At 37.3% G+C, this 27,726-nt stretch overlaps 1 protein-coding gene across 1 annotated transcript in view; it reads left to right on the forward strand.

Moving 5' to 3' along the window:
* Positions 1 to 27,726, forward strand: part of PARVA (parvin alpha) — a 160,068-nt gene that overhangs the window by 100,233 nt on the left and 32,109 nt on the right. The window contains exons 4-5 of the mRNA XM_077114014.1: positions 721 to 823; positions 27,214 to 27,354. Coding sequence (XP_076970129.1) covers positions 721 to 823; positions 27,214 to 27,354 — 244 coding nt within the window. The remainder of the gene's footprint in view (positions 1 to 720; positions 824 to 27,213; positions 27,355 to 27,726) is intronic.

A 27,726-nucleotide genomic window follows, 5' to 3' on the forward strand; every position in this document is an offset into this window, starting at 1 on the left:
AAATGAGGAGACTATGTTCTTTATTTATAGTGAGATGGACCTGGGTTCGAGTCCCATCTCTGCCCACAGTTTACTTTATACCTTCGGGTAAATCCATACACTTCTGTACTTCATTTCCTCTCTTGAACTTGGGATGGCAGTAACCACTCTGCAAATCCCTTTGAGGTTCAAATGTCATCATGGGAGGGTGCTTTATTTATTAATAAACTCTGACTTTTATTGAGTGTTCAGCCCTGCCCTAGTAATTCTTTCCCACCAACTAACGAGGAATGTTCTTTCAGCCTCAATTTTGGAGGTGGGAAATCGGAGGCTCAGAGCTGATACATAGCTTGTCTTGGGTCATATAACCAGTCAATAAGTAAAACTGGGGTTTCGAAGCCTGTTTGCATAACTCCAAAGTCTTGGTACCGTTGCCTTGTACAAAACCACACCACCAAACACTGTGTGAATGTTGCTTGGAATTAGGGTGGAGAAGTGTAGGCGACCAGAAAATATTAGTAGGGACAGAGGAGCCACTAGCATTAGAAGACCTTACACCTGAAAATTCACAGGTCATTGGCACTCACACTCACAGCTTCCTGTCCACATATTGACCAGGCAGATAGTGCTGCAGCTTTTAACATTTGAAGGTCGTTTAGATTTTAATTGTTCAGTATAAGAAAGCTGATCTATGAAAATACCTCGTGACTCTTGTCTTATTCCTGAACTCTGTCTTTGTAGGTATTAATTGACTGGATTAATGATGTGTTGGTTGGAGAAAGAATCATTGTGAAGGACCTGGCTGAAGATTTATATGATGGACAAGTACTACAGAAGCTTTTCGGTAGGAGGAGAGTTGGCTTCTCTCCCAGGTGGAGGGATCACGTACTCCTGGGTAAAAGGAGGTGTTCTCAGTTCACAGTGGTTCATCTGGAAATGGAATAGGAATATGTAGAATGTAGAATAACAGATTAATGGAGGCTTTACATATCCTTTGGACTCTTTTACATGAGTGAATTGCATAAGGGAGTCTCAAAGAGTAAAGGGGGCTGCCCCAGCAATTAAGACCCCACTGTATATCTGGCAAACGTGCTTCACCCTCTCTAGAAAATTGTGCACTTTGGCCTCTGTAGGTATATTTACGTGTGTTTGAGTGCATGGATATGTTTGTGTATCTCTGTGATCTAAGGACCTGTGTGCACGTGTGCATGTATGGGTGTGTTCCTCTGTGATTGTGGACTTGTGTGTGTGTATGTATATATTAGCATATATAATATATATGTGTGTGTGTGTATATATATATATATGCATGTCTTCATTTTGAGATCTTCCTTGTTTGCAACTGTTTAAATAGATATCTGGATTCTCAAGAGCAGTACCATGTCTTAATCATCTAGGTTTTCCTAGCACTAACATGTTGCTGAGTACTTAATCAATGTATATAGAATGAAAATGAATGATTAATGTAAAATCTAGTAATATCTAGGAAGCTAACCTGATTTGGCACTCAAACATCAATATCAATGAGTGTTAATATTTAAAGGCTTACAAACGCAGCTGAATGTGTAGAGGAAATGAAAGTTTGTGTGGCATGCGTGGATGAGAAGAAGCCATGAGACTCGCTGAGCGTATTAGCTGGTGATTGCTAGTCAGTATCTGAAATCGTCTCAAAATGTTCTATGCGGGGCTTTTAGAGGATGATGCATGACCATGGAGTAATCTGGCCCCTGGGAATGGTTACAAAACTGTTTATTAGGATGGAACTCAGCATCACATGTGTGGACCTCCAAGCCATACAGCACCTGCAGTTAGATTAGATTACATGAGATCTTGGTCTTCATGCTAAAATGGTGATTCACTGCAGAGGTGATACCTCTTTTGAAAACTTAAGTTTAGACTTGTTGGGTCTAAGACTAGATACCTACATTAAAAGCTTACAGGCAGAATACCCAGATGGAGAGAACCACTTTGCAGTTAAAAATATGTGCCACATGTTCCAGGGAGGGGCCAGTCTGGAGATAGTTTTGCTTAATTCCTATGACTTTGAACTCCCCTCTGGCTATTTTTTCCTTTCCAGCCAATTTTTCAAAAGAGTGTTTGGCTCTCACTGCATCTCCCTTCCACCAGTGGTCATTCCCTTCTGTAGTACAGGCTGGTTGCCACGTCCATCTTTCCATCAGCTTTTTCCATCAACATCACCAATGCCATTTCGGGCTTATTCTTATGCTATAGTATTTGACTCTTGTGTACATCTCATCCCCTTCCCTGGACCGGTAGTTTCTGTGACATCATGCTCTCCCAGAACCTCATCTACCTCTGATGGCTACTTCTCAGATGTTCTGCTTTCTTTAATGGCGGGGGTCTCAATGGTAGATCCTTGACACTCTTCTCCCTTACTTTCGTCCCTCTTCCTGGATGATTTCCATCTACTTCTTCAGTTTCACCTACCACCTGTATATGAATCACTCTCAGATCTATGTCTCTGGAACAACTTTCTCTTTGAGGCTTTAGTTTATCTTTCCACCTGCCTTCCGAGCATCCCCACCTAATGTTCCACGGGCACCTTGTAAGAATTCTGCCCCAGACTGAGCTTATCATTTTCCTCCTCCTCACCAAATCCATTCTGTTTTCCACCTTGATGAATGATATTATTGCCCATTATTGCTCACATGAGAAACCTGGGAGTCATCCTGGATTCCTCCTCCTTCATCCCTGTCATGGTTAGAGACAGGTGTCAACTTGGCCAAGTTGTGGTACCTGTTCATCTGATTGGGCAAGCGCTGACCTGTCTGTTGCAATGAGGACATCTCATAGGATTAGGTCATGAGCACGTCAGCTACATCCACAGCTGATTCCATTTGTAATCAGCCAAAGGGGAGTGTCTTCTGCAATTAGTGATGCTAAATCCAATCATGGGAAGCCTTTTAAGGAGGACTCAGAGGAGACAGGTTGCATTCCTGCTTTGGCTGGTGAGCCTCTCCTGTGGAGTTCGTCCAGGCCATCCATTGGAGTCATCGGCTTCGCAGCCTGCCTGTGGATTTTGGACTCTGCGTTCCTAAGGTCACGTGAGACACTTTCATAAATTTTATATTTGCAAGTGTTCCCTGTTGGTTCTGTTTCTCTAGAGAACCCTAACTAATACAATCCCTCATATTCCATTGTTCACAAGCCCTGTCAACATATGAAGGCATATGCACATTTCAAGTCCATCCCATTTCTACATTAGTTAGTATATGTAAAGTATTTGGAATAGTGTCTGATACTCTAAGTGTCATGTAGTTGAGCTTTCACCATTATTCTCCAGCCCCACGGCCACCACCTTAGCTCATGCCCTCATCAGTTTCCTTGACTTCTCTGGCTTCGAAATCCATTTTTCTGTGTTCTGCTCTTTCCCGCCCTGGTAACACTTTGAAGATATTCCAGTGGATGCTTCTATAGGTTTCAGTAATTGTCTTTACACTTAAAGAACCCATAGACAATGTGTGAGTGGTGTTGAGCTTTTTCATTCTGAACTAATTTTAGACTTTTGCAGTAGAGTTGCCAGAAGTCTGAAAACAAGGTTTCTGCTGAACCAGTCTCCTTTTGAAGGCTCTAGGGAAGAATCCTCTCTTGCTTCTTCCAGCTTCTGGTGGCCCCAGATGTTCCTTGGTTTAAGGCAGCAGAGTTCCTATATATGCTTCACCCATCTTCCCTGATATTAACATTTTACCCAACCATGGTACAAAAATCAAAACTAAGAAATTAACATTAGTACGATGCTTAACTAAATTACAGACTTTATTTGGATTTCACCAGTATGTTCATTTCCTAGGGCTGCTGAAATAAATTACCACAAACTTGGTGACTTAAAACAACAGAAATCCCAGGTTCAATTCCTAGTGCCTGCCCATGCAAAAAAACCACAGAAATGTATTCTCTCACAGATCTGGAAGCCAGAAGTCTGAAAACAAGGTGTCTGCTGGGCTATTCTCCCTCCAAAGGCTCTAGGGAAAAATTTTTTCTTGCATCTTCCAGCGTCTAGTGGACCCCGATATTCCTTGGTTGAAGGCAGCATAACTCTCTTCCTGTCTTCACTAGGCCTTCTGCATGTTGTGTGTGTCCTCTCCTCTTCTTATAAGGAAACAGTCATTGGATTTAGGACCTGTCAATCCAGTATGACTTCAGCCTGTGACCCAGGATTAGTCCTACTGGGGTCCCTCAGAGAAACCATGTGACAAGCCCCCTCAAAATCACCCTTTCAAGGACAGGGAGGCTGGGCCTTTATCCTGCAATGCCCATCCCCCTGTGGTTGAGGGTTGCCCTTGTAGGAATTAAAAACCTCCAGGTGGCATCAGATAAGCCCTCTAGCAGAGAATCAGAGGACCTCTGGGGTCTGAGACAGTGTGCTTGGGAGATGGCAGCAGCTGCAGGTAAGCACAGTAGGCTATGTTGCTTCAGGTAGCACATCAACAATACCATCTGGAAACCAGAGTGCAGTGACCTTTGCTTTAGTTGTCCTCCTGACACTTGTTGCTTCTCTGTATTATTGGTGCTACTGCCAGTGAAAATCAGATGCTGGCCACTCTAACCTACCTCTTTATGGTGCCCACCTCCATCCTCTCATAAGAACTGATCCAGCCCTTTCCTTATTTCAAATCAAAAGCTTCCAAGCCCCTAGAATGAGGAGGAACTTCCTAACTACCCCATTCCAAAGATTCACTTCCATCCCTCTCCCAAGATTAACCACTTCTTAAGGAGATTGATAGAAACATCCCTTCTTTCACCAAGGGTATACTAGGGTGCCCCATGGTACAAGAGGAAGTCACAGAGTAGTCCAGAGTGGGGATACATTTTGAACATCTCAATTACACAGTTGTGTCCATGGTTACCTTGTTATATTTGTATTCCCAACGGCACTAGATGTGAAGGAGCAAGGAAGCCAGAGATAAGTGATTCCAGGGAAATGCCTACACAAAATAATTCATCATTTCATTTGAACATGAGCCGATGCCTGTTTCTTATTGTGGTTTCCTGAATCAAGATGGTTATGTGAGTTTCCTTATGGTCTGTTTTATTCGACTGATCCTTATCTTTGAACATATGCATCCACTGGGAACAGAAAAGGCCTGTTTTGAGGAATGAGTCATATGACTATAGGATTCTTTCTTCTGGTTTTCACAACAGCAAATGACAAATACGTCTCTTCTTCAGGCACAAGACCAAGAAGGGTCCCTGGGGCATAAGGGTCTACAGGAAGTTTTTTTTGGGGGGGGTTGTGTGTATGTGTGTGTATTTTCCTGATAGATCTCAAAGGGTGCATCTTGCACTGACTTAAACTATTCAATTAGTATTGATTAGCAACAACTGTTCGATTTGCTGGTTGCTAGATGCTGAGGTTGGGGATATAAAAGTAATTAGGTTGTAGTCCCTGCCTTCAGGTAACTCACAGCGTGGTAGTACAAAGGGTTGTGGATCTCATGTAGGAGAATGGAAAAGGCTTCATGAAAGAGGGGGCTTTTGAATGGGGCCTTAAGGAAGCAGCAGACTTTCAGGCAGATGAGGAAGGGGAAGACATTCTAGTCAGCAGGAAGTGTGCAACAGAAGAGTCCCTAGGAAGCCCCTGTTGATTTCAGTGTGAGTGGAGGGGAGTGCATTGCAGAGACAGGGAGAGAGTGGGTAGGTGATAATCAGGTTTGGGTGGATGGGATGTGTGGCTTAAAAAAGAAGATGAGACACAGTGCCCAGATCTTGGTTTCTAGTTCCATTCTCCAATTAAAGAAACCAGAGCTTCTTGGAGAAATGACTGATTCTAAGACTGGGGCATATACATCTGAAGCATCTTATAGTGTACAAAAGTAAGGAAATACTATAGAAAAAAAAAGATGGTGTGGAGGTTAACTTCCCACCTCTTGAGTGGGCTACACCTACTGACTTCCTTCTAATGAGTAGGGTATGGAAAGGGGAGGTGGGGTGTTCTAGTTTGCAAAAACTGCCGTAATGCAATATACCAGAAATGGAACAGCTTTTTAAAAGGGAATTTATTAAGTTGCAAATTCATAGTTCTAAGGCCATAGAACTGTCCAAACAAAGGCATCCAGAGAAAGATACCTTAACTCCAAAGAAAGTGCTGATGACATTCAGGGTTTCTCTCTCAGCTGGGAAGGCACATGGGATGCCTGCTAGCTTTCTCTGTGGGCTTCTTCAACTGGCTTCCCTGGGGCATTTTCTTTCTGCATCTCCAAAAGTCTCTGGCTGTGTGGGATCTAAAGCTTTTTTCAAAATGGTTCCCACTTACAGGACTCCATTAAGCAACCCCACCTTGAGTGGGTGGAGCCACATCTCCATGGAGACAATTTAATCAAAAGATCCCACCCAGCAATACTGAATCAGGGTTAAAGAACGTGGCTTTTCCGGGGGAATACAACACTTTCAAACCAGCACAAGGGGTGGCAAGTAACTTTATATCAGGAAAACTGGAAGACGCGAGTTTGGCCAGGTGATCAAGGTGAACGTCCCCAGGGATGAGCCATATTGACAGAATGTGCACTTGATGTGATGAAATAAAAAGAACATTTCATTTATGTGGTCTTCCTCCCCAAAGCCCAAAAGATCTCCCCAAAAGATCAGACAAACTCAAATTCAGGGACATTCTACAAAACTGTCAAGGTGATGAAAAATAAGGTAAGTCTGAAAAACTCACGGAGGAAGCTAAGGAGACAAAATGGCTAAATGTAAAGTGGTATCTTGGACAGTTTCCTAGAGCATAAAAGGAACATTAGGGGGTGGGCCACAGTGGCTCAGCAGGCAGAGTTCTCACCTGCCATGTCGGAGACCTGGATTCGATTCCCGGTGCCTGCCCATGCAGAAAAAACAAAAAAGAACATTAGGGAAGAAGTGGTGAAATAAAGTGTGAAGCTTAGTTAATGGTAATGGGCCAATATTGGTTCATTATATTATGATAAATATACCATAGTAATTTAAGAAATTAACAATAGAGGAAAGCCTTTTGTCTATAAAAGGGCGCTGTCTGTACTAGCTTTGCAGCCTTTCTATAAATCTAAAACTATTCTAAAATAAAAATTTAGTTTAAAAAAAGAAACAAAGAAGGTAAAGTCACATAACAGAAGACCTTAAACTAAGAGTTGTAGACTCTATCTTGTGGGCACCTGTGCCTGCTGAGGCTGGTGAGCAAACGTGTTCAGGATAGGGCTTTAGGAAGATAACTTGCTTGGAGGCAGTGGAGGAAGCTCTGGGAAAGCACTTCCTTACAAGATTATGATGGTGTCAAACTAGAGGACTAGCAGTATGGATAGGGAAAGCACTGAGACAATCTAGTGATATAGGGAATAAGCAGCTAAAGTAAACAAGTAAACTTGACTCCAAGTGGTGGATGCTGAATGGAGGTGACTCCATGAACCCCAGGAGGTGTTTGATCATAATTGTTTTTATGGGTCACTTCCCCATACCCAAAAGCACCTGGGCTGAAGGAGCAGGTATACTAAAATTGAAAGAGATACGAAGAGAAAGACAGGACATCTTAGTTCCACTCTTGGTTCACAAAATCACAATCACTTCTCTGCAACTCAGATCACTCTACAATAAAACCAGGCAGCTGGCTTATGAAACCTTTATGGCTGAACTGTCCAATATAATAGCCACAGGTCACACATAGCTATTAAAAGTAATTAAGATAAAAATTTCTTCATCACGCAAGCTACATTTTCAGTGTTCAATAGCCACATGGGGCTAATGGCTACCATATTGGACAGTGCAGAAATGAACATTTCCATCGAACATTTCCATCATAGCAGAAAGTTCTATTAGACAGCACTGCCCTATGGTTTCCCTGGTACATGGTCATTGATTCTAGAATTGTTGCCAATAATACAGACTGCTCTTCTTAAACTGGAAGAGGCATATTATGGTTTCTGAAAAACTCAAATTCTGGATAAAAGATTTTTTTCAATCATTATTCTTTTGTTTAAAAGTAGTAGAGGGTGCCATAGGTGGTTCACTGTAGAATTGCTCGCCTTCCATGTGGGAGACCTGGGTTTGATTCCTGAACCATGCACTGCTACCCCCCCCCCCCCAAAAAAAAAAAAAACTAGTAGAGAACCTCTCTAAAATGTCTTAATAATAATAAAAAGAAAAGCAGTGAGGAACCATATAAGTAGTATGTCACTGTGTGTGTGTTAAGAGACATATATAGTGCTTGTGTATATACATGGAATATCTCTGGTAATATTCACAATAAATTGTCTCTATGGAATAGGACTGGGGAACTTAAAACTTGAATGGAGGTAGACTTAATTTTTACAGCTTAAATTTTTTCCATATTGTATATTATCTATCTTATAAAAAGTAGTTAAATGTGCATGTAATTTTGAGAGCAAACCCAAATTAATCTGTTAGATTCAAATAACGTTGATTCAACAGCCATCCCTAGTAAATAAAATAGGAAGAAAAGGAAACTACCTATGATAAAGAACATTTAACATAACCTGACAGTTATGAATGAAGTCTTCCTCATTCACTCTATGAGGCTAGCATCGCCATAGTATCAAAGCCACATAGAGATATCACCAGCAAAGAATATTAGAGCCAGTATCCCTTTTGAATATAGATGCAAAAATCCTCAACAAAATACTAGCCAATCAAATCTAACTGCACATCAAAAGTATTATATACTATGATCAAGTGGGATTTATCCCAGAATGCAAGGGTGATTCAACATTAGAATATCAATCACTGCAAACAACAAATTAATAGAACAAAAGGAAACAAACCTAAATCATTTCATTTGAAGCAGAAAATTTATTTGACAAAGTCCATCACCTTTTCTTGATTAAAACACCCACAAAATGGGAATAGAAGAGAACTTGCTCAAAGTGATAAAAGGCACATATTTAAATCTCACAGCTATCACCATACTTAACGGTGAAAGACCAAGAGTTTTCCACCTATGATCAGGCACAAACAAGCATGCCCACTATCACCATTCCTATTCAACATTCTACTAGAAGTGCTCCAGTAAATTAGGCAAGAAAGATACATCAAAGGTATCTGAATTGGAAAAGAAGAAATAGAACCAGCCCTGTTTGCAGATGACATGATCCTATATCTAGAAAACCCAGAAGAATCTCTAAGAAAACCACTAGAGCTAATAGATAAATTCAGCAAAGTGGCAGGATACAAGATCAACCCACACAAATCAACCACATTTCTACACACTCTCAAGGAACAATCTGAAAGGAAATCAAGAAAACAATTCCATTTACAATAGCAACTAACTAAATAAAATATCTAGAATAAATTTAACCAAGGATGAAAAGGACTTGTACACAGAAAACTACAAAGTGTACTGAAAGAAATTAAAGAAGACCTAAATAAACGTAAAGATACCTCATGCTTACAGAATGGAAGACTAAATATTCTTAAGATTCTTAGATTTTACACCAAAAGCATGAGCAATGAAAAGAAAAAATAGATAAATTGAACTTCATTAAATTAAAAACTTTTGTGAATTTAAGGGCATTATCAAGAAATTGAAAAGACAATTACAAAATGGTAGAAAATATTTGGAAACCATATATCTGATAAGATTTTAATATCCAGAATATACAAAGAAATTCTACAACTCAACAACAAACAACCCTAATAAAAAATGGGCAAGGATTTGATTAGACATTTCTCCAAAGGAAATATACAAGTGTCCAATAAGCACACAAAAAGATGACCAACATCATTAGCCATTGGGAAAGTGTAAATCAAAACCATAATGAGAAACCACCTCATACTTACTAGAATGGCTATTATTAAAATATTGGAAAACAAGTGTTGGCAAGGAGAAATAGGAGTTCTTATATGTTGTGGAAATGTAAATTGGTGCAGCAAAAAAATTGTGGAAAGCAGTTTGCAGTTCCTCAAAAAGTTAAATCTGGCAATCTAACTTCTAGTTACATATCCAAAAGGACTGAAAGCATAACCTTGTAATGATATTTGTTCAATAGTGTTTATAGCAGTGTTATTCACAATAGCCAAAAGGTAGAAACCACAGAAATGCACATTAGTAGATGAATGGATAAACAAAATGAGGTACTTGCTCAAAGTGTAACACATTTAAATGTTAGTCAGTCTTAAAAGGGAATTAAGTTTTGATATATGCTACTACATGGATGACCCTTGAAGACATCGTATTGAGTGAAATGAGTCAGACACAAAGGGACAGATATTGTATGATTCTACTTATATGACATAGCTAGAATTTGCAAACTCATTGAGATTGAAAGTAAAGTACAGGCCACCAGGGGTGGGACAGAAGGGCATGTGAGGACTTGATAAATAATGGATGTAGTGTTTCTGTTTGGGGTGATGGGTAAGTTCTAGTAATGGATGGTGATGATGGTAGCTCAACATTGTGAACTGAATTTTATGCTTGAGAGTGGTTTAAATGGGGAAGTTTATGTTACATTTATGTTTCCACAATTAAAAAAAAACTAACAATATATTAAATAGTGAAATATAAAGGCATTGTGTTAACGTCAGGAACAAGTCAGAGATGATGGCCATCACCACTATTATAAGTGTTTTGAGTTTCTAGCTAATGAACGAAAATACAAAAATAATTTTCATTTTCAGTATTATGGCTAACTAGACATCCAGAAAAATCTTCTTGGCACAGCACACATAAAAATTCCAGACAAACCTTTAAAACATACTTTTGTATTGCATGGCTAAACTGGTGTGAAAGAGAAGGAAATACTTCTGATGCCTAAAACAACAAGAGTGTATAAATCCAGAGGGATAAGTTTTCATTCCTAATGGCCTATAGCCTATGTCACAGATACATAGTCAGGGGACTGGGTGGAGTCTGAGCATGAAAGGAGGTTGGATCAGAACCCCCTGAATGAAACAACTCAGAAGGGCAGCACTTTCAGTGGACAAACTAGAAAATCTTGTCCCACAGGGAAAGGCAATAGGGATAATTTAGATAGATTCTAAGTCTTGGATGTAAGTGGAATTGAAGAAAGAGAAAGTTTTCCCTTAATAATTCCTTATTAAAAGCCTGCAACTCACAAGAGATTCAAGACTAGGATTCATAGTTCTTATATGAATTCATAATACTTATATGTGAAAAATTTATTCACAAGTATATCTAATTTGATACTACTACCAAGGCAGAAGTAAAATATGTCTTTTCTAGAGCAATGAACTTTAAACCTTTGGCCATAGAGAACTCCCAATGATCAAGTTCCAAAATGAATTTGAAATCAGAAATTCCCAAATACATTAGAAACAAGCCACAATGAACAAGAGTTAATAGAAACAATGAACTACAGAATCAGTCTATAAAAGCCATAGATATTAGGAACTGATCACTTATAGAATATAAAATAAGTATTTTTAATATTTCAAAATAATAATTTTTAAAGACTTTTGGGAGGATGACAAAGGAAATAGAAACTATAAAAACTGAACAGGTAGATGTGAAAAAGAACAAGTATAACTTCTTGAATTGAAACAAATTATAATAATGAAATTAGAAACCTCAATTGATTAGACATAGCTGAAGAAGGAAATAGTGAATTAGAAGATGTCACTGAAGAAATTACCCCAGACTACAGTTTAAAGTGACAATATGTGGAAAATAAGAGAGAGACATGAAGAAGAAAGAAATTATTTTAGTAAGATACAACATATGGCTACTTAGAATTACAGAATGAAAAAAGAATGAGAATGGAGGTTAGGCAACATTCAAAGACATAATAAGTGCCAATTTTCTAGAATTAATGAAAGGTATAAAACCTCAGATTCAGCAGCTCAGTGAATCCCAACAGGATGAATATAAAGACATCTACATAGACACATCATAGTGAAACCTACAAACAGTGAAAATAATGAACAGCAGAGGGAAAATACAAGTTATCTACAAAGGAATGACACTTAGACTGAAAACTGTGTCAACAGCAACAATGAAAGCAAGAAGAAATTGAAATGATATCACCAAAGTGCTAAGGGAAAAAAAATGACTAACTTTTGAATATATACCCAACACAGCTATGTTTTTGTTTTGTTTTGTTTTGTTTTGTTGTTTTACATGGGCAGGCACTGGGAACTGAACCCAGGTCTCTGGCATGGTAGGCAAGAACTCTGCCTGCTGGGCCACTGTGGCCTGCTCATGGCTATGTTTTTTAAAATAAGGGGAAAATAAAGGCATTTTCAAGAAGCTAACTGAGAATGTTTACTTCTAAACACTCTCCACTAGATATTTTCTAAACGATATACTCTAAAAAGAAGGAAAATGAACCCAAAAGAAAATCTTGAAATGCAAGAAAGAATAGTGAGGGCCAAGATGGCAGCTTAGTGAGGAGTAGAATTTAGTTCATCCTCCAGAGCAGCTGGTAAATAGCCAGGAACAATGCAGAGCAGCTTGCTGGGTCCACATCAGTGACTGGACACACAGTGTACACCAGTCTGGACAAGCTGGACCAGCTGTGATCCCACCCAGAACAGTGAGTCCCTCAAGTCACAGAGGCTGGGTGCCCCTCCCCACCAGGCTGGTTCCAGGAGAGAAAAGAAAGAGACTTTACTAACAGCAACCAAGCTCAACCAAGCTCCAATTGTGGAATTAATTAACAAATTCTGACTACTAAAAATAGGCCCCCAGCTCAGCTAAACCTCAAATAAAATCTGAAGTTACTAGGTTTTGCCCCAGCACAAAGATGGCAGGGCTGATGGGGGGGAGGGGACAATTTTTTTCTTGGATGGGACAGCACAAAATACTTGAAAAGGTCTAGACTCTTAGAGAAAAGAAGGGGCACATAGGAGATATATAGAGCAATGTACCAACTTGAGCTCTTGATTAACAACTCCAAAGAATGGGGGTTCTCTGAAAGATTTTTTTTTCTTTGTTTCTACTGCTTAAAACTGCTTTCAGGCACCAACAGCCCCAGGCAAGGGTAGAATTAAGCTTGTCTGAGAGACAAAGAGACTGTTCAGTTGAAAGGAGGTAATTCCCTGGAGGCTTTGCCTTCCTCAGGAGAGGGGTGGGTCCCAGCTCAGGTGGAATCTCTCCCTCAAGGAAATGAGGTTGTAGCCAGCCAACAACCTCTCCTCTGTCTCAACCATGCCCCCAGCAGGAAGAGTCTGCTGATGGTAAAGGTACCATATCACTTTATGCTGGTGGGACCCGCAGGCAGACAAGCACCACATACTGGGCAGGATAGGACAAACACAGAGTCTAAGGCCTCATAGGAAAGTCTGTCAACCTGCTGGGTCTCACCCTCAGGGAAAACTGATGCAGGTGACTCTTTACTCCTGAGAGGAGGCCAGTCTGATCTGGGAAAATCTGACTGGGTTTTATAATATCTATGTAGACCCTCCCAAGTGGGGGGAAAAGACATCATACAGACAGGGCAAGACACAAGAAAATAAGAACTGAAAAATTCTGATCTGTTAAACAAAACCTATGCTAGATGTCTAAAATAAGCTGAACTGAATGTCTGAGAACAGATAGAGAACAAAGCCATCCAGCAAGAAAATCCTAAGTAAAAGAGTGTAAACAATCTCCAGAATAAACTAATTAAGGAAATTAAATGCCTAGATGCCAGCAAAAAGTAACAACTCATACAAAGAAAACTGAAGATATGACCCAGTTAAAGGAACAAACCAACAATTCAAATGAGATACAGGAGTTGAAACAATTAATTCAGGATGTTTGAACAGACATAGAAAATCTCATCAAAAATCAAATAAATGAATTGAGGGAGGCTATAAAGAAGGCAAGGGATGAACAAAAAGAAGAAATCAAAAGTCTGAGAAAACAAACCACAGAATTTATGGAAATGAAAGGCACAGTAGAAGAGATGAAGAAAAACAGTGGAAACCTACGGTGTCAGAATTCAAGAGGCAGAAGATAGGATTAGTGAACTGAAGGATGGGATATCTGAAATCCAACAAGCAAAAGAAAATATAAGGAAAAGAATGGAAAAACATGAGCAGGGATTCAGGGAATTGAATGACAACATGAAGTGCATGAATATACATGTTGTGGGTGTCCCAGAAGGAGAAGAGAAGGGGAAAGGAGGAGAAAGACTAATGGAGGAAATTATCACTGAAAATTTCCCAACTTTTATGAAAGACTTAAAATTACAGCTCCAAGAAGTGCAGCATACCCCAAACAGAATAGCTCCAAATAAACATACTCCAAGACACTTACTAATCAGAATGTCAGATACCAAAGAGAAAGAGAGAATTTTGATATCAGCAAGAGAAAAGCAATCTATCATATACAAGGGAAGTCCAGTAAGACTATGCATAGATTTCTCAGCAGAAACCATGGAGACGAGAAGAATGCCAACCAAGAATTCTATATCCAGTAAAACTGTCCTTCAAAAATGAGGGAGAAATTAAAACATTTTCAGACAAAAAAATCACTGAGAGAATTTGTGACCAAGAGACTGGCTCTGCAAGAAATACTAAAAGGGAGCACCAGAGACAGATAAGAAAAGACAGGAGAGAGAAGTGTGGAGAAGAGTATAGAAATGAATCTATTAGTAGACTAGTAGTAGAGAAACTGTTAGTAGAGGGAGGAGGGCTAGGAGCACATATGAAACCAGAAGGAAAGATAGATCATAAAGACTGCAGTGGTATAATCTAGAAATGCCTAGAGCGTACAGTGAAAGTGACTAAATGCACATTAAAAAATGTTTTTGCATAAGGAAGAACAAAGGCATGTCAATATTGCAGGGTGTTAAAAATAGATGGTCATTCATATTAAAAAAAAGAAAGGAAGAAAGAATGGTGAGCAAAGATAAGCATGGTGGGTAGACCAAAGCAGCCCTGGGATGAAGATAGAAAACTATTGTGATAATGCCTAATTTGCTAGTTAAAATATAAAACCAGAATCCCAGAAAACCATAGCACTTAGTCTGGAATTGGAGTCTAAGTGTCTTAAGGTCCTTATTTTGTCTAGGAGGTGGAGAGATATTAACTAACTTAAAACTTTAAGTTAAATATGCATGTTAAGTGTTATAGGGTAACCACTAAAAAACAAAAATAGAGTATATAACTTCTTATTAGTAAAGAGGGGGAAATGGAATAAGAAAGAATAAAAACCTTAATCCAAAAGAAAGCAATAATGCAAGGGGGAAAATAATCAGAAAAGCAGGATAAATAGAAAATTCAAAATAAGTTCATAGAAATAAATCTAAGTATATTGGTAAACCCAATCAGTGTAAATTGACTATGTAAAAAGAGAAAAATTGTCAGACCAGATTGCTAAACAAAATCTTGCTATATGCTGTTTACATAATATATTAGGACACAGAAGAATGAAAGAAAAATTATGGAAAATAAGAATCACAAAAAGAAATTAACAAACACTGCATCACAGTGGTAGGTTTTTAACACACTTTTCTTGATATATTCAGAGAAAAAAATCATACAGATAAAGAAAATTTGGATGTACCATTAACTAGCTTTAACTAATGGATGTATAGAGGATATATTATCCCAGAGCTGGAACAATCTCATTGTTTTCAACTGCTCATGGAGTACATACAAAATTTAACTATGTCCATAAATTAAATCTCAACTTATCATAAGGATCAAATTCTCTGACCATGACACAAAGGAAAAATTCCCCATATATTTGGAAAACTTAAAAAAAATTTAAAAAATAATAACTCAGGAATCACTCATACTGGAAAGAGTATTTTATGTATTGAGGTCTTTTTAGTGGTGGTGACATTTATATGGTATATGTGGCAATTGTGTTAGAGCATTTGAGTTCTTCACAATTCAAAATAATTGAATTTATTCTGCCCTGACTTATTATTTTCTAAAATACTGTTTCATTATTTTCTAAAAGTAATCTCCACAAAAACGTATTTCCAAAGCTAACTTCAAAAACAACTGAAATATTCACAAAATAATCCACCTGAGAAAACTTTCTAAATAACATCCTATTTCAAGACCATTCCTAATACTTTAGAACAAGTCAAACTAATGATGAGCAATTTGAAGAAGTTTGGAAACATGAAAGAAACAATTTTATAGAAGAATAAAATTTCAGCAATAGAAAATGAGCTAGTGAGATTAGTCTAATAAAGAACAAAAAGGGACAACTAAATCTTGAAAAAGAAATTATCTTTAAATCCTTGGTAACACTGAGCAAAAGTACTCTTTAAATATAGCAATTTTTTGAGTCAGTCTCTCAAATTTTGCAGGTTGAACACCTTTGAAATAACATAAAGGGTAGGAATAGAAGAATTATCAAATAAATCTTTTATTTAAAAAGCCATAAAATTGAAATAAGTGATATAAGCATATAGCATAGAGATAATAGTGTTCTATTTGCATATTTGGAAAATACTAAAGACTCAAATAAATAATAATAAAACTAGTAAGGTTATTTGGTTCTATGATTGTATTGAAGAAGAAAATTTGTAAGATAATAGCCTTTCTTTTTGCCAGCCATAAATAGCTAGTAATATACATACAATGTACATACACATAGACACATGCAAAGATGTTTAGTACAACTTTATCACAAATAGGGAAAAAAGTGGAATATAATCTGAGTATACATCTATAAGAAAATTGTTGACTGTGTTTTAAGTCCTGTAGTATATTATGCAAATTTAAAAAGGAATTAGCTATATCCATTTGCACCAATCTGGAAAGATACTCATGATATATATTGGATGAAAAAAAAGCCAGTATCAAATCAGGACATCCAGTTGACAAGATGGCAGCATAAGATGTTCCCCGCAGAATCTTTGAACAACTAGCAAAGATTGGCAGAGCCATCTTCCTCAAAACTCCAGAAAAAGTAACTGGCAATAAATGCAGTTTTAAAAAATGATAGAAGTTCATAGTGCCCTTGCTAGCTCCTCCCCTCCCCCCACCCCAGCACAGTGTGAAACCAACCTGCACTCCCACTGTGGGTTCCTGGCACTGTTCCAGAGAGAACAAAGTAACCACGATTCACATACTGCAGTGCCTGTATATTGATGCCAATCCAATGCAGTGCCTGTATATTGATGCCAATCCAAAGGATGGCAGCCTGAAACACTGAACCAGGATATGCCTCTCTGGCTCACCCTCATAAGACTTGCCCTGCAGGCCGAGCAGCTTGTGGACAGCTAAAGAAGTGTAAGAAACAATTAAGTCAAAGAGTCATGGGGCAAAGAATTAGGAGCTTTAAGACTCCAGCACTCTGGAGGGGGAAAGTCATGTGAGTTGGAGGGAATATTCAGATTCCTGTAAACACGGAGAATCATTAAGCCAGGAGAGAGATTTAGGATGTTATATTTAAGTCCTGCAGTAATCACAAAGAAAATATCTGAAAAATATATACAAAAGGGAGTCTCTTCTCAGGGACTCCAAATGGTGCTACAAAAAATCAAATAAATATGAAAGTAGGCATGAATGGAAGAATTGAGGGTCATAAAGAGACAGAAGACTTACAAAGATCAAATAATTAAATGGCAAAAGAAAGGCCTGCATTATCAGTAGTTACTTTAAATGTAAATGGATTAAACTCCCCAATCAGAAGCCAGAGATGAGCAAAATGGATAAAAAAAAAAATGACCCAATTGTATGCTGTTTAAAAGAGACTCACCTTAAATCCAGAAACACAGGTAGGTTGAAAGTGAAAGGATGGAAATGATATACCATGCAAATTGTAACCAAAACAAAGCTGGCCTAGCTAACTGTTATAAGGGGCAAAGAAGGTCACTATATAATGATAAAGGGATTCATTCAGCAAGAAGATCTGACAATTATAAATATATATGCACCTAACAACAGAGTCCCAAAACATATGAAGCAAATACTGACAGATTTGAAGAGAGAAGTAGTTGGAATTACATTAATAGTAGGAGACTTCAGTACACTACTTTCAATAATGCATAGAACATCTAGACAGATCAATAAGGAAATAGAAGACTTACACAGTATTATAAATCAATTAAACCTAACAAATATGTATAGAACAGTTCACCTAATAGCAGAAGATTATGCATTCTTCTCTAATATATGTGGATCATTCTCCAGGATAGACTATTTGTTAGATCACAAAACAAGTCTCAATAAATTTAAAAGTATTGAAATCATACCCTATGTCTTCACAACCACAGTGGAATCAAGCTAAGTGTGAGAACTGGAAAATTCACAAATACGTGGAAATTGAACAACATGCTTCCATATAGCCAATGAATCAAAGAAGGAATCACAAGGGAAATTAGAAAAAAACTTGAGGCAAATGAAAAAGAAAACACAACATACCAAAACTTATGGAATGCAGCAAAGGCAGTTTTCAGAGGGAAATTTGTAGCTCTAAATACTTATATTAAAAAAGAAGAAAAATCTCTAACCAGAAACCTAACCTCACACCTGAAGATCTTAAAAACAAGAGCAAACTAAACCCAAAGTAACCAGAAAAAAGGAAATACAAAGAATAGAGTGAAGAAAAAGAAAATAGAGAATAAAAAAAAAAAAAAATAGAATCATGAAACCAAAAGTTGGTTCTTTGAAAAGATCAATAAAATCAACAAACTTTTAGCTAGACTGACAAAGGAAAAAGAGAATGCAAATTATTAAAATTGAAAATGAAAGGGGACATTACTAACTGCACAGAATATATGAGGATACTATGAACAACTGTATACCAACAAATTAACTTAATGAAAAGAGCAAATTCCTAGAAAGACAAAAACTTACCTACATTAAGTTACCTACACTAACTCAAGAAGAAATAGAAGATCTGAACAGACCAATAACAAGTAAAGAGATCAAATCAGTATTTAAAAAAAAAAACTCCTAAATAAGAAAAGTTCAGGACCACATGACTTCACTGGTGAATTTTATGAAACATTCCAAGAAAAATTCACTGCTATCCTGCTCAAACTCTTCTGAAAAATTGAAGAGAAGGGCTCATTTCCTAACTCATGAGGCCAACAAAACCCTAATATCAAAGCCAGGTAAAGATACTGTAAGAAAACTCTTGAGCTATGTTCCAGAAGCCTTACTTCTTGAAGATGATTGCATAAAGATATAACTTTTACAGTGTGACAGTGTGATTGTGAAAATCTTGTATCTGATGCTCCTTATATCCAGGATATGAACAGATGAGTAAAAAATATGAATAATAAATAAATAATAGTGGGGACAAAGGGTAAAATAAATTGTGTATATGGAAACACTAGTGGTCAATGAAAGGGAGGGGTATGGTGTATGGTATGTATGAGTTTTTTCTTTTTTCTTTTTATTTCTTTTTCTGGAGTGATGCAAATGTTCTAAACAAAATGATCATGGTAATGAATACACAACTATGTGATGATATTGTGAGCCATCGATTGTATACCATGTATAAATGTATGGATGTGAAGATTTCTCAAAAAAAGATACTGTAAGCAAAGAAAATTACAGACCAGTATCTTCAATGACTGTAGATTCAAGAAAACTCTATCAAATTAAATCAATGGCACATTAAAAAATTATACATCTTGATCAAGTGAGATTTATCCTATGTTCAACATAAGGAAATAAGTTAATGTAAGATACCATGTTATTAGAGTGAAAGAAAAAGACACACCAGATCATTTCAATCGGTGCAGAAAATGCATTTGGTAAAATCTAGCAATACTGCTTGATAAAAACACTCAAAAAACCAGGAATAGAAGAAAACTTCCTCAAAATGATACAGGGTATATGTGAATAACCCCCAGCTAATATCATACTCAATGGTGAAAGACAGAAAACTTTCCCTTTAAGATTAGGAACAATACAAAGAAGCCCATTGTCACCACTGTTATTCAACATTGTACCGGTTTTGGTCTCTAATGCTGCCAGGATGTACTATGCCAGAAATAGATTGGCTTTTACAAAGGGGGCTTATTAGGTTACAAATTTACAGTTCCATGGCCATGAAAATGTCCAAATTAAGGCATCAAGAAGGGAATATCTTCACTCAAGAAAGGCTGACCGCATCTGGGGCTCCTCTGTCACGTAGGAAGGCATGTGGTAACATCTGGTGGCCTTTCCTAGCTTTTGGTTTCAAACAGCTCTCTCAGCTTCTGGTGTCCTGGGGTACTCCCCATCTTCATCTCCAAACATCTGTCACTTGGTTTTATCTCTCTGCTTTCTGTGTCAGCTCTGAGCTCTCTCTATGTTTTCTGCCTTTTGCTCTCTTCATAGAGGACTCCAGTAAAAAGATTGAGACCCACCTTGAATCAGATCAGATCACATCTCCATGGAAACAACCTAATCAAAAGGCCCCACCCAAAAATAGGTCTGCTCCCACAAAATGGGTTAGAAGAACATGACTTTTCTGGGGTACATAACAGCTTTCAACTAGTAAATGCAAATAAAAAGTGTTAACCAGAGCAATTAGTCAAGAAAAAGAAAGGGCATCAATATTTGCAGATGATATGATCCTATGTAGAGAAGATCCTGAAAGATACACCAACAGATGCTATTAGATCTAATAAGTGAATTCTTCAAAATGGTGGGTACAATATTAACATGCAAAATTTAGTATTTTGTTTTGGTTTGCTAAAGCTGATGAAATGTAATATATCAGAAATTCGTTGGCTTTTACAATAGGGATTTATTAATTTACATTTTACAGTCCTTGGGCTGTGAAAATATACAACTCAAGGCACCAACAAAACAGTATACCTGGACTCTGAAGACAGGTTACTGGCATCCAGGGCTCCTCTCTTACATGCAAAGCACATGGCTACATCTAGTGATCCTTTTCTCCTAGATTTCATTGCTTCCAATTTCTGACTTCAGTGGCCTCCTCTCTCTGCTTCTGTGAATGTGTCCTTGTCTCTCAGTTTCTCTGATGCTCTTCTCTGTGAGATTCTCTTAATTTCATCTCTTAGCTTCTATTTGAGTTCTATCCTCTTATACAAGACTCCAATAAGAGGATTAAGACCCACCTTGAAATAGGTGGATCATATCTCAATTTAAATAATTAAGAGGTCGCACCCACAGGAATGGATTAAAGAACATGGCCTTTTCTGGGATACATAAAAGCTTCAAACTACCACACATTTCTATTCACTGGTAATAAACAACCTCAAGAGGAAATCAAGAAAATATTCCATTCCAACAGCAACTAAAGTATCAAATATCTAGGAATATATTCAACCAAGTATGTAAAGGACTTCTGTACAGAAAACTGCTAAATGTTCCTGAAATACTGTTCAAAGAAGACTTAAATAAATGGAGGGACATTCCACGTTCATGGATTGTTAAAATGCCAGTTCTACCCAAAGCAATTTACAGATTCTACATATTCCCAATCAAAATTCCAACAACTTCATTGTAGAAGAGAAAAACCAAGTATCAAATTTTTATGGAAGGGTAAAGGAGTCCTGAATAGCCTAAACTATCTTTAAAAAGAACAAAGTGGGAGGACTCATACCACGTCCTGATTTTAAAACTTATTACAGAGCTACAGTAATCAAAACAGTGTAGTGGCATAAGGATGGACACCTAGACCATGGAATAAAATTGACAGTTCAGAAATAAGCCCTCACATCTATATCCAATTGAAATTTTAGAGAATGCCAAGTCCACTTAATGAGAAAAAAGTAGTCTCTTCAATAAATGGTGCTGGGGAGACTGGATAACCATATGCAAAAGAACAAAGGTGGATCCTACCTCACACCATATTCAAAAATTAAATAAAAATGGATCAAAGACCTAAATATAAGTACCAAAGCTATGGAATTCTTAGAAGAAAGCATAGGGAAACATCTTCAGGACCTTGTGTTTAGCAACGGTTTCTTAGACTTTACACCAAAGGCATGAGCAGCAAAAGAAAAAATAGGTAAATGGGACCTCATCAGAATTAAAATCTTTTGTCTGTCAATGAATTTTTATCATAAAAGTGAAAAAGCAAACTTCAGGATGGGAAAAAGTATTTGGAAACAAACATATTTGATAAGGATTTTCCAAGTATAGTATAATGTCATCTGCAAATAATGAAAGTTTTACTTCTTCTTTTCCAATTTGGATGCCTTTTATTTCTTTGTCCTGCCTGATTACTCTAGCTAGAACTTCTAGTACAATGGTGAATAATAGTGGTGACAGTGGGCATTCTTGTCTCATTCCCAATCTTTGGGGGAAAGCTTTCAGTCTCTCCAGTATGATCCTGGCTATTGATTTTTCATATATGCCCTTTATCATGTTGAGGAAGTTACCATTGACTCCTATCTTTTAAAGTGTTTTTATCAGAAAAGGATGTTGAATTTTGTCAAATGTTTTTCAGCATCAATCAAGATGATCATGTGATTTTTTCCCTTCAGATTTGTTGATGCACTGTATTACATTAATTGATTATCTTGTGTTGAACCATTCTTGCATTCCTGGTATAAATCCCACTTGGTCATGATGTGTAATTCTTTTAATGTGTTGTTGAATTCGATTTGCTAGTATTTTCTTGAGAAATTTTGCATGTATGTTCATTAGGGAGATCAACCTGTAGTTTTCCTTTCTTATGGCATCTTTACCCAGTTTTGGTAGTAAAATATTAGCTTCATAAAATGAGTTAGGTAATGTTCCTTTTTCCTCAGTTGTTTTGGAAAACTTTGAACAGGGTTGGTGTTAGTTCTTTTTGGAATGTTTGATAAAATTCCCCTGGGAAGCCATCTGGCCCTGGGCTTTTGTTTGTAGGAAGACTTTTGATGACTGATTGAATCTCTTAACTTGTGATTGGTTTGAGATCTTCTGTTTCTTCCTGAGTCAGTTTAGCTTGTTTGTGTGTTTCCAGGAATTTGTCCATTTCATCTAAGTTGTCTAGTTTATTGGCATATAGTTGTTCATAGTATCATCTTATGATTTCTTTTATTTCTTCACAGTCTGTGGTAATGCACCCCGTCTCAGTTGTAATTTTGTTTATTTGCATCCTCACTTGTTTTTTTCTTTGTCAGTCTTGCTAGTGGCCCATCAATTTTATTGATTTTCTCACAGAACCAACTTTTAGTTTTATTGATTCTTTCTATTGTTCTTTTGTTCTCCTATTCATTTAACTCTGCTTTAATCTTTGTTATTTCTCTTCTTCTATTTGCTTTGGGGTCAGTTTGCTGTACTTTCTCAAGTACAGGTGAGCAATTAAGTCCTCGATTTTTGCTGTTTCTTGTTTTTTAATATAGGCATTTCTGACAATAAATTTCCCTTTCAGCCTTTGCCACCCAACGGTTCTCATTTATTATATTCTTGTTTTGATTCGTATCCAGATAGCTTCTAATTTTTCCAGCAATTTCTTCTTTGACCCGCTTGTTGTTTAAGAGTATGTTATTTAATCTCCATATACTTGTGAAAGTTCTTGTTCTTTGGTAGTTATTTGATATCTAGCTTCATTCCATTGTGATCAGAGAAAGTGCTTCGAATAATGTCAGTGTTTTTAAATTTATAAAGACCTGTTTTCTGCTTCAGCATATGATCTATCCTGGAGAATGTTTCATAAGCGCTAGAGAAGAATGTATATCCTGGTGTTTTGGGGCATAATGACATATATATGTCCATTAGGTCTAATTTATTTACCAAGTTGTTTAGCTTCTCTATTTCCTTGTTGATCTTTTGTCTAGTTATTCTATTTATAGAGGAGAGTGATGTATTGCTGGTAAGGATTTTAATATCCAGAATATAAAAAGAAGTCTTACAAGTCAAAAGAAAAGACAACCAAATTAAAAAATGAAAAAAGGCTTGAATAGACATTTCTCCAAAGAAGATATACAAATGGCCAATAAGCAGATGAAAAAAATGGCCAACATCTTTAGCTATTAGGGAAAATGCAAATCATAACCACAATGAGATACTACTTTACACTATTAGAATGGCTAATATTTTTAAAAATATAGAAAATAGCATGTGTTGCAGAGTACATAAAGAATTAGGAGCTATCATTTATTGTTGGTATTAATGTAAAATGGTACAGCTGCTGTGGAAAGCAATTTGGCCAGTCTTCAGAAAGCTGAGTATAGAATTAACATATGAGTCATCAATCCTACTTCTAGGTATACCCAAAAGAAAATCAGGGACTTAAACAGCTATTTGCACCCTGATGTTCATAGCCACATTATTCACAATTGCCAAAAGCAACCCAAGTGTCCAACAAGAGATGAATGAATAAACAAAAGGTGATATATACATACAATGTAATATTATTCAGCCAAGAAAAGGAGTGTAGTTCTGAGACCTGCTACAACATGGATGCTCCTTGAAGGCATCATGTGGGTGAAATAAACCAAACACAGAAGGACAAATATTGCCTGATCTCACGGATATGAAATAATTAGAATAAACAAATTCATAGAATAAGCAAATTTGTAGAATCAGAACTAGAGTACAGTTTACCAGGCACCACGGTAGTTGTAGGGCATGAGGATTTAATGCTTAATTGGTATAGAGCTTCTGTTTTGATAGTGGAAAAATTTTGGTAATGGCTAAAGGTGATGGTAGCACAACATTGTGGATGTTTTATATTTTAATATAGCTAAAAGGCAAAAATTTTAGGTTACATGTGTTACTAAAATAAAAATTTTTAAACCGAAAAGTTGTACAACACAGTCAGTGAACCTTAATTTAAATTGTACTCCAGTTTTAATAGTATGCTTATATTATTTTTTCCTCAGTTGTAACAAAACCATCATTCTAATGGAAAATATCAATAACAGTGAAAATTGTGTGTGAGGGGCTTATATGTGAACTCTGTACTTTCTGCATCATTTTTCTGTAAACCTAGAACTTCTATAATAGTAATTTTAAAAAGTCAGTAGCAGAAAAAAAAGGTATACACTATAATCTCATTAATTTTTTTCCAATTGATTTTTTTTTTTTTGTATGCTGTGTGATGGGAGCCACATTTCATTCTTTTTCCATGTGACTATCCCATTATTGTGGCACCATTTGTTGAATTTTTTTTTTTTTTTTTTGGTGGGGGGCATACGTGGGCTGGGAATCAAACCGGATCTTCCACATGGCAGGTGAGAATTCTGCTACTGAACTGCCCTTGCACCCCTCATTTTAATTTTTAAAAAAGAATTCTTTTATCTGAGTTCACATGCACGTGTGTGTGTGTGTGTGTGTGTGTGTGGAGAGAGAATGAGAGATAACCCTAAAACTGTCAATAAGGATTACTTTGAGATATAGTCTGAATATCCATACCTAAAATAGAATCTCTAACAACAAAAATGAAAACAGGAAGATAAACTCAAAGCATAATGAATAAAGTGGGTAAAAATAAGGCAGAATCACATTTAAAAAAAATTAGAGTGCAAAAGAAATAAAGCAGAGCCATAAAAGCACTTCTCCTAAATAAGCAATTCCAGAAGCTAAAAGAACACAGGTTTTAAAAAATTATCATTTAGAGAAGAATGCAGTACAATATTAGTATCATAAACTAGTTAACTGGACATGAAAGAATAAAGAGTGCTCTAGTTTAATAATGTATAAAATCCAATTTTTTAAAGTTGGATGAATGGAATGGACCATGGTGCAAGAAAAAGTTACTGACCTAGAAAACAGAGTCAGAGACCTAAACTAAACACGCCAAGAAGTCCACTGCCGGTAGAAGGTTATAAATATGAAACTTCTTAGACGGTGATGTAATATACAACAGGACTAGTAAGTGGCTCTAATGCTACCACTCCTCCCCTCCCACCTGCCTAGCCTTCTCCCAAAGCAGTCACCATTAATCTATCTCAGCAGTCTTTTTCTCTGAGCTGAGATAAGGCTTCCGAAGTTTTCTTAACCTTGCACTTTGGGCAGCCTCTACCAAACGCTCGTAGTTGCCATGCAAGATGAATAGGACTTGCCATTCCTTCAATAGGGGAAGAGCTGAGAAAAGAATTCAGCCTAAAACTGGAAAAGGTACACAGGGCCTCTCCAGTGTTTATCATTCAAGAGGAAGACATTTAGATATGTTTGTTAAATTCCTGAGCTTCATAAAGAATGATGAATGAAGAAAATAAAAGAATAAAAGTTTAAGCCATCACAGAGAAGAGCTTGAAATCATCCTACCAAGTTGCTGAAAAGAATTCATGAATCCATAGAACCTGCAGAAATTCCCCAGTGGGCAGCCTCATTTTCAGAAAATTATCCAAGGAGCATGTTGGTTTGGATAAGTTAGAACCTCTTAAAAATAAATAAATAATAGGGGAAGTAGTCAAGTTTAGTTTGTATAGCAGCCCTTAAGAATAGGAGAAAAGACATTTTAGGCATGTTTTTGAGTGTCAACTCTCAATCCTGGATGAGTTGTGGAGAGCGGATTATTAGCACACAATGTATTTCCCAATAGGGAGTCATAAAGTGTTTAGTTCTTTTTTTAATAGATAAAAATACAAATTTAGGCTAATAAAAAGACTGGACTGTGTTTTGCCTTTGTTCTAAATACTAAGGGATTATGTCATTAAATTCAAGAGCTATTGATTTTAAAGTACATCTTTATTTAAGTTTTAGAAAAAAACTAAGAGAAAAACAACACTTTAAATTATTACTCAGTGCTTTCCTATTGCTTGGAATTTTTATTTTATACCTCTTGAAAGTGCCCTTGTAGGCTTGTTGAGACCTGGAAGGGAACACTCTATGAGAGCTATGACCAAGTTCACATGTATGCAGGCGGTGTTAACTATGTCTCCTTTACCACCTGCCTGACAGCAATCATAAGATGCCATCAATTTTAAGACACAACCTGATTTCAGGAATGTTACAATGTAAAAAAAAATATGTGCCTTAGAATTGATGAAATATGACACATTAAATGAGTTACTTTCCAGGCAGGTTTAAAGGAAAAAGTGCTTAAAAGAGACACATATGATTTGGCATGACACAGATTGTCCTAAAGGAATAGACACAATGTCTTGGGTAAGGACTTCATAGCTCTGCCTAGGAGAAGCAGGCGAGGCTTCCCAGTGGAGTCACAGAGACCTCCTTGAAGAAGGCAGCTCTTTGAAAAAAAGGAGGCAAAAAAACCTCATAAAGATGGAAAAGAGTTCAGATACAAAAGACAATGCTGGGTTAAATGCCCCACTTCTGTAATCCTTGAGTCTTATAATTTGGGGACACCAGACATGCTCACAATACTGGTGTCACCAGCTCCACCGCCAGAGGAAAAGGGGAGTGCACTCTCCCTCACACTGTGGATGCTCTGTGTATTTTTGGTGAGTGAGTATGGGAGTGAGTGAGAGTTGTCTGAGGCTGGAGATAACCGCTGCCCTTTTCTTCCTTGTACTGCAGAAAAACTTGAGTGCGAGAAACTCAATGTTGCTGAAGTCACCCAGTCCGAGATTGCTCAGAAGCAAAAACTGCAGACCGTCCTGGAGAAGATCAACGAAACACTGAAGCTTCCTCCCAGGAGCATCAAGTGGAATGTGGACTGTGAGTTTTGCAAGAGAAAACAAGACTCTCAAAACAGCCCTGTGGTTCTACCGTGTCACTTCCCCCAAGAAGACATCCAGTAGGCTGTCAGGCCCTGGGTGGGGCAGACTCATTTATCTTTTAGCAAGATAGCCCTTCCTTAGAAAGAGGACTTGTCACACCCTTGGGAAAATAAATGTCAAAATCTAGGGCCTCTTCTCTGACCAAGGGTTTCCATAGAAACTTGATGAGAGATTGGGAAGGAAAGAAAACTAATACCCACTGAGCCATTTCTGTGTCCCAGAACAACCTTTCGAGTAACCAGTGTCTCCAGCTTGTAGAAGACCTGGGAAGCTGAGGTTCTGAGAGTCATGCAGCTAAGAAGCAGTGGAG

Source organism: Tamandua tetradactyla, chromosome 8, assembly GCF_023851605.1.
Source record: "Tamandua tetradactyla isolate mTamTet1 chromosome 8, mTamTet1.pri, whole genome shotgun sequence".
NCBI classification, from domain to species: Eukaryota; Metazoa; Chordata; class Mammalia; order Pilosa; family Myrmecophagidae; genus Tamandua; species Tamandua tetradactyla.